Consider the following 12,873-nt stretch of genomic DNA (forward strand, 5'->3'; position numbering starts at 1 on the left):
GTTTAGCCTTTTGAAGCAATTTCATATTTGTTTAAAATTAATCTTAGTGGAGAAATTTGCAGGTCACAGCAGCTCTCTAAACAAGCAGAAGACACTTACGTTGGTAGAACTTATATTCATTGGTTCATTTTTATTTTAAATTGGTCGCAAGCCTGCATGTGTTGGTTGCATTTAGTGTTGTTGAAAGGTTCTATAAATGAAGCTGTTCTTTACCTATCCATCAGCCTTTCTATTTTGTATGGGCATATGTTAATGTTTACGAATAGATAAAATTTTTATACCCAGAGTTTTGTTCTGTATTATAAAAAGCATAATAAGGTTTGTTGGAAGTTTATAACTATTCTTGATGTGGTTTTGGTATCCAATTAAAAAAAAAAATCTGCACTTTACAGAATATTCTCTGTTAATGCAACCTTTGAATAGTGTACTGATAGTAATTGCTAAGTACTGCTACTAGGCTAATACAGTGATACTACTAATAAACCTAGCTTTTACAAATACTTTAAAGTAAAATAAAATGCAATTAACAAACAAATAAACTATGCTTTAGAATTGTTATTAGTATTAGTAATGCACCATGTTATTACATTTCCCAGAAAATAAAAACGTTGCAAGTGCATTTTGTAATAATCTTTTCAAAATGTAATAACTTATTACATAATGTGGCAAAATTTATTACAAAATGCGTTGGGGCAGTTTATTACAAAATGCGGCAGTTTATTAAAAAATGAAATAAAAAAATTATTACATTTTGGACATTTATTACAAAATCCACCATTATTACAAAATGCGGCTCAACAGTCCTTGAGGGGACATGGGAGTTCGCCCAACCAGTCTACATGTGTTTTGCGGACTTGGAGAAGGTGTTCGACCATGTTCCTCGGGGGGTTCTGTGGGGGGTGCTTCAGGAGTATCGGGTACCGAACCCCTTGATAAGGGTTGTTCGGTCCCTGTACGACCGATGTCAGAGTTTGGTCCGCATTGCCGGCAGTAAATCGGATTTGTTTCCAGTGAGGGGTGAACTCCGCCAAGGCTGCCCTTTGTCACCGATTCTGTTCATAACTTTTATGGATAGAATTTCTAGGCGCAGCCAAGGCGTTGAGGGTGTCCGGTTTGGTGGCCTCAGTATTGCGTTTCTGCTTTTTGCAGATGACATGGTACTGTTGGCTTCATCAAGCCGGGATCTCCAACTCTCACTGGAGCGGTTCGCAGCCGAGTGTGAAGCAGTTGGGATGGGAATCAGCACCTCCAAATCTGAGACCATGGTCCTCAGTGGAGGACCATGGTGGAGTGCCCTCTCCGGGTTGGGGATGAGATCCTGCCCCAAGTGGAGGAGTTCAAGTATCTCGGGGTCTCGTTCACAAGTGAGGGTACGATGGAACGGGAGATCGACAGGCGGATCGGTGCAGGGTCTGCAGTGACAAAGCTCTTGATTTACTGGTCGACCTATGTTCCTGCCCTCACCTATGGTCACGAGCTGTGGGTCGTGACCGAAAGAACAAGATACAAGCGGCCGAAATGAGTTTCCTCTGCAAGGTGTCTGGGCTCTCCCTTAGAGATAGGGTGAGAAGTTCGGTCATCCAGGAGGGACTCAGAGTTTAGCCGCTGCTCCTCCACAATGAGAGGAGCCAGATGAGGTGGCTCGGGGGTTTAGTTAGGATGCCTCCTGGACGCCTCCCTGGTGAGGTGTTCTGGTCAAGTCCTACCAGGAGGAGGCCCCGGGGACAACCCAGGACACGCTGGAGAGACTATGTCTCCCAGCTGGCCTGGGAACATCTTGGGATTCTCCCGGAGGAGCTGGACGAAGTGGCTAGGGAGAGGGAAGTCTGGGCTTCCCTGCTTAAGCTGCTGCCACCGCGACCCGACCCTGGATAAGCGGAAGAAGATGGATGGATGGATTTTAGAATACAACTCTAAATTTTTTTTGTTGAATTCATCAATGCATGATCCAAGAGTCCTATAAATACAACTAATCAATATAATTTTCTTTACCTTTTCATCTCTAATATCAACTGTTACACATTCCATTAGGTCATCAACCGAAAAAGTAACTGTTTTCATGATTTTACACTGTATACCCTGTTTCACAAATAGAGCAACTCCTCCCTCAATTTTGTTATTCCTATTTTGCTTAAATAACTCATAATCGTCTACACTATCATTCAAATCTTTACTTTCACAAAGCCAAGTCTGATAAGGCTACAACACTGAATTCAGACTTAAAATTATTTAGGTAATCCTTCATTTTGTCCATATTTTTATAGAGGCTCCAGCTGTTGAAGTGAATCAAAGAAAACTGCTCAGTCATTGTATTAACTTCATCTTTGGAGTAATATTTGCAATTCATATTTAAGTTATTTGACAGGTAAGAGTCAGGATCAATGTCAGTTTCCAGATCATACGATTTGTAGTCTTCAAATGAAAATGGTTTAAAGTCTGTTTGGTCCTCCATTTTATTAGACTAGGTACTTCTTTTTTGCAAGGCTACCAGGTTTTTTTCTTAGCCAAGCAGGTCATTTTACTTTCTATCTTAGTTTTACTTGAATTTCTCCAAGTCTTCCATATCTTTTATAGTCAGTATTTTTGCCTGCTCCTGTGTTCCATTTAGTTTGATCATTACAGCTTCTAGTCCACGTGTCCTGGATCTTCTTTTGTTTCTTCAGCATTCTTGCCTGCCATGCCAGCTCTGCATTTTTACTTGGTAGATGTTCGTTCACATATACTCCAGAGCCCTTGAGATTTTTAGTTAACTTTAGCACTTCAACTTTATGTTTTCGGTTAACAAATCTTAATATTATCTTAGGGCTGTTTTCCTGCTTCTGAGGAAGAGTGTGGCATGCAGAGATGTCTTACTTTCAAGAGGGATGTCTTTACTCTGGAAGAAGTGTATGACTTGTTGTTCAAGAGTGTGTAGTTCACCTGTTGGAGCATTCTCACCATATTTTTCTTCTGCTGTAGTCCTGGCATAGCTGTGATGTCTTGTCACCAAACCAGTTATCAGCAAGTCATCCACTCTTCTTTTTAGTTCTTCAATCTTATTATCCTTCTCCTTGATTGTATTCCTCAGTTTTCGCACTTACTCAATTAACCTCACCAAGTCGTTCTGCTTCACCAAAGTACTCAACTCCTATGACATGAAGTTAAGTGATTTTTTTCACTTCCTCCATATCCGCTGCCATCTTCTTTGCCATCTTTAACTTAAATCAGGCTTTGTTGTTGAGACTTTGTTGATTAGTCTCACTTTCGGTCATCTTGCCTCGCGTCTGAATGTCTTAGCAGCGGAGCTGCGGAAACCATTCGGTGTTCCTGTCCCAGTAACGTCCAGTCGGTACCGTCCAGTCGAATATCGGAGGTGAATGAGAACGTCTCAGTCTGCCTCTGAAGCTCCAGACGCCACTTGAAAAATTCCCTCGAAGACAAAATAGCCCCAGTGGTGCATCGGCGCTGTCATACACACATTATACTGGGCTGGCAGGAATGTCTGAATTGAGTCCAACCAGGAGCAGCAAACATGCGTATGATTGATACAGAAGGATCCGAGGCAGTCCGTTCACTCTGCTGCTCACTCCGTCATCAACATGAGAAATGTCCATCTGTGATGTGTGGGTTGTCTCCAGGCTCCCCCCACCAAAAACATGTAGCTTTTGTGAATTGATGGTACCAAATTGCCCATAGGTGTGAATGTGTGTGTGCGTGGTGCACTGTCGTGACCTGAGTGTACCCTGCCTCACAACCCCATCCAGCTTGGATAGGCTCCAGCACCCCACAACCCATGACAAAGTGGGTATTTGACAATGAATGAATAAATGTTTTCATAGGGGTTAGTTTGCCTCTAACTTATGGTTACAAGTTGAGTGTTATCTTGGTTTAGTTCTTACTTTATTAACCACAAAGTAGACTGTCTCATAATTGTGATCATATTGTGAGCTTTTCTCACAATATGATCACAGTCTGACTTAGTACCTTCCAGTCTTACAGTATATTTCATTAATAAGACAGTTATGTGATCAATTGCATCTGTATTTCATACAGAAAATAATTCCTAAAAACTGAAGCTCACTTTCACTATCAAATAGATCAATTAAAGTTTCATATATAAAGTTTCATATACATACACAGATAGCAAGGACAAATTGGAACAAACATATGCACAAAATCACACATGGTAGGCACTTTTATAACATCCACATTAGTTAGTCTACTTGCAAGTGTGACAGCACCTATATTGATTAAAGGAACCTGTGCTGTAGCAAGTAAGCACTCCACTGAGTGCCATTTCAGTATTAGACTGTTTCCAATATTATATCTGATACAGCTCAACTACACACAAGTTCATTTCAGTGTAATAATAATAATAATAATAATAATGATAATCACAAAATGTATACAATACATTTTATTTGTGGTTAAAATTGTTAATATGAAAATCTATTTGAACTGTGAATTCTCACTTTGAAGATGTGCATCAGAAACAAATTTTATCTTCCGTGCAGAATTAGTATTTCTACTGAACAGCTGGAGCTATGCAGCAACATGACCAATCAGGTATATGTTGTCATAGAGGTGGCCGACAAAGTCATCTGAGACCATATGTGCAGCCCTGCGAGTATTCCTGATAAATTCCCTTTTTGACATTTTGTTTTTGACGTGTGGGCTTGTCAGGTCAATGGACAGCAGGATCAGACTGTAGCACAGCACATACACCTCATCTGCAGAGAGATGGTAATAAACAGTGATCCAACAGGGCACAGAATATATAATTTATGAATTTAACTGACTTTTATTGGCTTTTCTCACAATATGATCACTGACTTAATACCTTCCAGTCTTACAATACATTTCAACTGTATTTAATACAGAAAAGAATTCCTGAAGACTCAAGCTCACTTTCACGCTATCAATTGATCAATTAACCTCTTTTTAAAAAGTACTGCAAAAAGAACCCTCATGGATGGACAAAAGAGTAAAACAATAAGCACATTAAAGTATGTTGTACATGTTATGCTTAAATCATATCTAAATTATTAAGACACATAAATGCATATTGTATTTTGTAATTATGTAATGTCATGTCATGCAATATTACACACGTTTTTGTGTATATATTTCCAGAGTTACTGTGAAACGACAAGGCTAACTTTAATAAAAGCAGCTATATATCAATCTTTACCTTTGGTTTTGAAGCCAAATCCTACGACTAACTTCCTGCTATTTTCACTTTCCCTTTTATTTTTATTTCATGTTATTTTATTTATTTTTTTTATTTATCTATTTATTTATTATTAATTTTATTTTGTTATGTTAATTTATGTTATGTTTTAGTTTTGTTTGTTTTCTTTATTCTGTCTATATTTTTGTTTTAGTAATGTCCTGTTAGTGTTGTATGTGTCTCTTAGTGTAGTGTATGTCTTGTGGTATGTCTGGTGGTGTCGATGTTTCTTTTTCTCCTGGTGTTTATCTGGGATTTTTCCTCCGGGATTGATTCTCTCTCTCTCTCTCTCTCTCTCTCTCTCTCTCTCTCTCTCTCTCTCTCTCTCTCTCTCTCTCTCTCTCTCTCTCTCTCTCTCTCTCTCTCTCTCTAATCCTACTAGTTATGGATGGGTCAAAAGAACTGATGTTAACAGCATCAGGCACAGTTGTCTGATGGCTTGCTGACATCAACAAAACCCTCATTAGTAATAAAAGTGTAGTCCATTGCTAAAACTGGAGTAAAGGATGATTGTAAAATGAAACCTTAATAGTTTTTGCTTCATTATGAGCTAATAGGTCAGTTGTTAATTAGCTCCAAAATCACTAGTAACATACAGTTTTTGGCCTTCTTCTCTTAGGTTTAAATGTTTTTATTTCAGTTTATGGTAGGGCGGCACGGTGGCGCAGTGGGTAGCGTTGTCACCACACAACACAGCGGGTCCGGGTTCGAGTCCTGCTCTGTGAGGACTTTCCGTGTTCTCCCCGTGTCTGCGTTGATTCTCTGGCTTCTTCCTACCTCCAAAAAACATGCGCTTGAGGTTCATTGCCTTGTCTCAAATTGCCCGTAGGAGTGTGTGTGTGCATGGTTGTCTGTCTTTGTGCGTGGCTCCGTGATGCACTGGCGTCGTGCCTGGAGTGTCCCCTGCCTCACACCCTATGACAGCTGGGATAGGCTCCAGCTCCCCTTTACCCACTGCGGCGGATAAAGCACAAGAAAATGAATGGATGGATGGATAGTCTATGGTAAACACTAGGGTTGAGTCGGGTACTCATTTCAGACGAGTATCTGGTACGGATAACGCATTTTTGACGAGTACGAGCATGATACGAGTAAAACTCGTCAATACTCGTGCTTGCGCTGAAGGAAAATCCTTCACACTCTGTGATTGACCAGTCACACACATCGCCCGCCCCTCCCTACAGAGACACGTAACTGTAGCCAGAGCTGTCGCTGCGCCACCCTTGCACACACAGACATTTACTGATCTCTCCTGCATTGCTTCACTGTAGCTCACATTGCTGTCCTTAGGTTTTCTTCAGCTTGCCTCTATTTTGGTCTATTTAAGGTTACTTGGTGAACTTGTTTCTTGTTTTGTTTTGTTGCATGTAGGTGGTGCATTTGACCAGACAGCTGAAAACTGCTCGTGTCATATCATCATATCAGTCACTTACGGCAGCGTAGAGCTGCCAGACCAAGAAAATAAAAACCGGGAGGACTTTTTCACATTATTTCATGATAGTATCATGTTATTTCGTGATAGTATCACATTATTTCGTGATAGGATCACGTTGTTTCGTGATACGTATCACGTTATTTCATGATAGTATCACGTTATTTTGTGATTTTTATTTTCTTGGTCTGGCAGCTCTCTGGCAGCCCGTATTAGAACTCTGCTTAGCCCGTATTAGAACTCTGCTTTGTCCCCGACCACGAACTCTGCCTCTCGGACTTGTACCTCTGGCTGCCTGCCTGTTTCCCGTAAGTCCTGTCCGTATTCCCCTGTGTCTGCACGCCGCTCGTCCCGCTCTGTTTCCCTGGACTCATGCACCGGTCTTTCCCGTGTTTCCCTTGTGTGCCTTTGCGGGAATAAAGACTTTAGTTCAGACGCACCTGGTCTCCGCTTCTGTCTCGGGCGTGACAATAGGATCTGACCAGAATGGAACCAGCGTCTGAACTCTCCGCAAAGGACCGTCTTCTGCGCGCCGAGGGTCGCCTGGACTAAGTCTCCGCCGCGATGACTGCGCTGCTCCAGCAAGTCCAACGCCAGAACGACCAGATCCAGGCTCTGCTGCAGCGGGAAGTTCCGGCGAGCGCTGCGCCCAGCGCCTCCGTTGCTTCGGGGCTTTCCCCCAGTGTCATGGCCCCACCCCCCGGGGATCTCCCTGCTGCGTCACCGGAACCGCGTGTGGGTAACCCAGAAAGGTTTGACGGGGATCCTGCTCGACTCCGCCCCTTTCTGACAAACTGTAGACTTTTATTCGCCCTTCAACCTCGGACTTTTGCCTCTGAACCAGCACGGGTGGCCTATGTCATCACCCACCTCACGGGCGTGCTCAGCTTTGGGCGACAGCTGAGTATGAGCGTCAGTCTCCCGCCTGCTCCTCCTTCCATCTGCTCTCGACGGAGATGGTCAAGGTGTTTGAACTCGGGTCTTCGACGGCGGAGGCATCCAGAGAACTCATGTCGGTTCGGCAGGGGCGGAGCACGGTGGCGGATCATGCCATTAACTTCCGGACTTTAGCAGCACGCAGTTCGTGGAATAATGAGGCGCTGGTGGACGCTTTTTACCACAGTCTGGCGGATTATATTAAAGACGAGCTGGTCTCCCACGAACCCCAGACCACTCTCGACGGGGCCATCGCTTTGGCGACGCGTGTTGATCAGTGGATCCAGGGTCATCGACGGGAGAAAGGGGGGCCAGACTTCTACGCTCCCCAGCACTCGCCAGTCCAGCACACTCGGCACTGCCACACCCGAACCTGCCGAGAGACCTGATGAACCCATGGAGGTGGGCCGGTCCTCACTCAGCGCTGCGGAGCGTCAGCGCCGGTTCTCCGCCAACCTGTGTCTGTACTGTGGGGAGGGGGGACACAGAGTAGCGACATGTCCATTAAAAGCCAGAGCTCACCGGCAGTAGGAGGGGTCCGGATGAGCTCAGTCACTACCCGACCCTCCCAGACTTCTAACCCCCGCAACCCCCTCGTCCAGGTCCGCATTCACCTCCCTGGTAAGCTCCACAGCCTCTCCGCCCTGGTGGACTCAGGGGCCGAGGCGAACATTATGGACTCTGAGCTGGCCCGCCAGTGGAACCTGCAACGCCAGCCTCTACCCACTCCTGTTCCTGCCCGGGCGCTGGACGGTCACCCCCTGGGTATCGTCACCGATGTCACCGCACCGGTCCAGATGTCCATTCCCGGAAATCACCAGGAGGCCGTTCAGTTTCATCTGCTCCGGTCACCCGGCCAGGCTATTATTCTCGGATACCCCTGGCTCCGCCGACACAATCCCCGCATTGTGTCGACTGGTTAACGGGCTCCATTCTGGAGTGGAGTAAAGATTTCCACCGGACATGTTTAAAGGCGGCAATACCAGACTCTTGCAAACCTCAAGTTGGACCACCTCCCGATATCTCCAAGGTTCCGGATGTTTATCATGATTTAAGAGAGGTGTTCAACAAAGCCAAGGCTACCTCTCTGCCCCCACACCGGCCCTATGACTGTGCCATCGATCTGCTTCCTGGTTCTACTCCACCCAGGGGTTGCCTGTACTCCCTCTCTGTTCCAGAAAGGAGGTCTATGGAGGACTATATTAATGAATCCTTGGCTACAGGCATCATCCGGCCATCGTCTTCTCCCGCTGGTGCGGGGTTCTTCTTCGTGGGGAAGAAGGATGGTTCTCTCCGTCCCTGTGTTGATTACCGAGGACTGAATGAGATCACGATCAAGAACCGGTACCCTCTTCCCCTGCTCTCTTCTGCTTTTGAACTCCTCGAGGGGGCCACGGTCTTCACTAAATTGGACTTACGCAATGCCTACCACTTGGTCCGGATCCGGGAGGGAGATGAGTGGAAGACTGCGTTTAACACCCCCACTGGACATTATGAATACCTGGTGATGCCGTTTGGACTTACAAATGCACCGGCGGTCTTCCAGGCTCTGATCAATGACATTCTGAGGGACATGTTGAATCAATTGGTGTTTGTTTACCTGGATGACATTCTAATTTTTTCCCGAACTCAGTCAGAGCACGAGAGACATGTCCGTCTGGTGCTCAGTCGTTTGCTCGAGAACTCATTATTTGTTAAGGCAGAGAAATGTGAGTTCCATGTCAAATCCACTTCCTTCCTGGGCTATGTAATTGCAGAAGGAAATATACAAATGGACCCAGCCAAAGTCTCTGCAGTGACCTCTTGGCCAGTTCCGGATAACCGTAAGAAGCTCCAGCAGTTCCTGGGGTTTGCGAATTTCTATAGACGTTTCATCCGGGATTATAGTACCATTGCAGCCCCTCTCACCACTCTTACCAGTATCAGACAGCCGTTTTCCTGGACCCCTGTGGCTGATAGGGCGTTTAACGCTCCCCAGACCCGTTTCTCCTCTGCGCCAATCTTCCTCATGCCAGACTCTGAACGCCAGTTCGTCGTGGAGGTGGACGCTTCTGATGTGGGGGTGGGAGCGGTGTTGTCCCAGAGGTCAGCAGAGGACAAGAAACTTCACCCCTGTGCGTTTTTCTCTCGTCGATTGTCGCCAGCTGAGCGCAACTACAACATCGGGAATCGAGAACTGCTGGCGGTAAAACTGGCTATGGAGGAATGGCGTCACTGGCTGGAGGGCGCTTCTGTCCCGTTCCTGATATGGACAGATCATAAGAATCTGGAATATATTCATTCAGCGAAGAGACTCAATCCCAGACAGGCCCGGTGGGCCTTATTTTTCACCAGGTTCAACTTCTCCTTGTCATACCATCCTGGTTCTCGCAACGTTAAGCCTGACGCACTTTCCCGTCAGTTTTCGGGGAATGACACCTCGTCCCAAGACAGCGCACCCATTCTTCCCGGCCCCTGCGTGGTTGCTGCTCTGACCTGGGATGTCAAGGAGAGGGTGAGAGAGGCCATTCGTGACCAGCCCGGACCCAGCGCTTGCCCCGCTGACCGCTTGTTCGTGCCAGAGGACCTGAGGACTCCAGTCATCCAGTGGGGTCATGAATTCTGTCTGGCCTGCCACCCCGGTTCCACCCGTACGGCCTTCCTTGTCAGCCAAAGGTTCTGGTGGCCCAGCCTGAAAAAGGATATCCTGGACTATGTACGAGCCTGCCCTATCTGCACCCAGAATAAATCCGTGTTTCGCCCCCCAGCTGGACTTTTACAACCCCTGCCGGTGCCCAGTCGCCCAGGGTCCCATATTGCCCTGGACTTTGTTACGGGACTTCCTCCCTCTAACGGCATGACCACCATCCTTACGGTGGTTGACCGATTCAGTAAGATGGCACATTTTATTCCCCTGCCCAAATTGCCATCGGCAAAAGAGACTGCCCAACTGGTCCTCCTGCACATCTTCCGACTACATGGACACCCTAAGGATGTAGTGTCAGATCGTGGTCCGCAATTTGTCTCTGCTTTCTGGAAACAATTTTGTCAGCAGATGGGGGCCACAGTTAGCCTCAACTCCGGTTTCCATCCCCAGTCCAATGGCCAGTCTGAGAGGGCTTACCAGGAGCTGGAGAAAGCACTCCGGTGTATGGCGTCGCTGAACCAATGCTCCTGGCACAACCAGCTTCTGTGAGTGGAGTACGCCCACAACTCTCTCACCAGCTCTGCCACCGGACTCTCCCCATTCCAGTGTGTGTATGGGTACCAACCACCGCTGTTCTCCAACCAGGAGGGAGAGGTTACCTGCCCGTCAGCGTTCGCCTACGCCCGACGATGTCGCCGTACCTGGGTCCGTGCCCGCTCCGCCCTGCTGAGGTCATCGGCCAGCTACGTTACGGGAGCCTACCACCAGAGAACCCCCTCACCTGCCTACCTAGAGGGCCAGAAGGTCTGGCTCTCCACCAGGGACCTCCCGCTCTGGGTGGAGTCCCGCAAGTTGGCTCCATGGTTCATCGGGCCATTCCCCATCCAGCGGATCATCTCACCAACTGCCGTCCGGCTCCAGCTCCCTCCGACCATGAGAGTGCACCCGACCTTCCATGTCTCCAAGGTCAGGCCAGTCCACGAGAGTCCGCTGGTTCCTGCAGCTCCTCCTCCCCCACTCCCTCGTCTGCTGGAGGACGGGCCTATCTACTCCGTCCGTCGCCTATTGAAGTCCCGTAGGAGAGAAAGGGGCCTACAGTACCTAGTGGACTGGGAGGGTTATGGTCCTGAGGAGGGGACATGGGTTCCTGCGAGATGGATCCTGGACGGGACTCTCATCACTGAGTTCCACCGCCTGCACCCTGACCAGCCTGCTGTTCGACGTGGCCGACCGAGGGGGGCTGGCCACAATTCTCCGGTTCCTGCCGTTCCTGCTTCCGCGGGCCCTGGGGATTCTAGGCAGGTCGACGAAGGTGGTCTGGATTCGGACCGGTCGGAGGAGTATTAGACTGTTCTGGTTACTTCCCCCCCACCCGCCCGGCACTGTGGATTCTGTTTTTGGGACTTGGGGAGCCGTCCCTTAGGGGGGGGTTCTGTCACAAACCGGCTCGGGGTCCGCCCCCAGCCTCGCGGTGGGTTTCCCGCGGCGCAGATCCCACACCTGCGTCCAATCATCAGACGCACCTGCCACCGTTTTACCCCGAAACACAGACTATAAAGACCCAGCTTGAACACGGACCCAGTGTCAGATCCTCTGTGTTGATGCCTTGTTTGTCGCCAGTTCATCCTGACTCCTACCTTGACCCCAGATTGCCTTTGGACCCCGACCTGCCTGCCTGGACCCGTATTAGAACTCTGTTTTGTCCCCGACCACGAACTCTGCCTCTCGGACTTGTACCTCTGGCTGCCTGCCTGTTTCCCGTAAGTCCTGTCCGTATTTCCCCTGTGTCTGCACGCCACTCGTCCCGCTCTGTTTCCCTGGACTCGTGCACCGGTCTTTCCCGTGCTTCCCTTGTGTGCCTTTGCGGGAATAAAGACTTTAGTTCAGACACACCTGGTCTCCGCTTCTGTCTCGGGCGTGACAAAAGCATTGCCATGAAACCAAGAATTTTGACCTGTAAAGCAGAAATGTATTTTTTGCCTGAAATACAGAAGTGTCACAATGAAGATATGTTGGATACAATAGTTTTAAACAAAATAATGTTAAAGCCACAGCTGCAACTCTCATTCCTCTCTGCTGTCTTCTGTGTCTAGCTGGCTTAATGGCTGCCTGGCTGACAGGCAGGCTGGTTCCCTCGCAAGGGCCCATAGAATGACTGCAGTGCAACCAGTGCACTTTTTTTCAAGTGGGGTAATCATTGGATGTCAGAACCAATCCTGTATTTCCCTGTGGAAGAGATGAAACAGGGCCGACTAAACAATGTATCTAAGACTGCAAATATCAGACATCGGGCAGCAGCCGATCTGTCTGGTTGGCATAAACACAGCGACTGTCCAGGAAAACTGGTTTTCTCAGCCTTGATTAAAGAAAGAAAAAAACTTTCCTATACAGTAAATATGTTAAAATTCTTCAATTGACCTGCCTTGATGATCATATATTACAATTCAGTTTTGGCTGAGATGATTGCATGTTTGTTTATAACTTGGTTGTAGGTAAAGCTGTTTCTTTAGCACCACTCTCGCCCCTGCTCTCTGTCTCTCTCCCTTCTTCTCCTGTTCTCTCTCACAGGCCTTTGTGTGGTGGATAATCGGCAATCGGCTACCTCTGTCTGCTTGCGTGGCTGGCGATAGCACAAGCTGTACAGTGGTCCTGTTTTCACAATCCATTAGG

The 12,873-nt window shown here is 47.4% G+C and overlaps 1 protein-coding gene across 1 annotated transcript in view; it reads right to left on the reverse strand.

Moving 5' to 3' along the window:
• Nucleotides 1–4,521: 4,521 nt before the first annotated feature.
• Nucleotides 4,522–12,873, reverse strand: part of fbxo8 (F-box protein 8) — a 39,704-nt gene continuing 31,352 nt past the window's right edge. The window contains 1 exon segment of the mRNA XM_068322335.1: nucleotides 4,522–4,709. Within this exon segment, the coding sequence (XP_068178436.1) occupies nucleotides 4,522–4,709 (188 nt within the window).

Source organism: Antennarius striatus, chromosome 8, assembly GCF_040054535.1.
Source record: "Antennarius striatus isolate MH-2024 chromosome 8, ASM4005453v1, whole genome shotgun sequence".
Classification (NCBI taxonomy): domain Eukaryota; kingdom Metazoa; phylum Chordata; class Actinopteri; order Lophiiformes; family Antennariidae; genus Antennarius; species Antennarius striatus.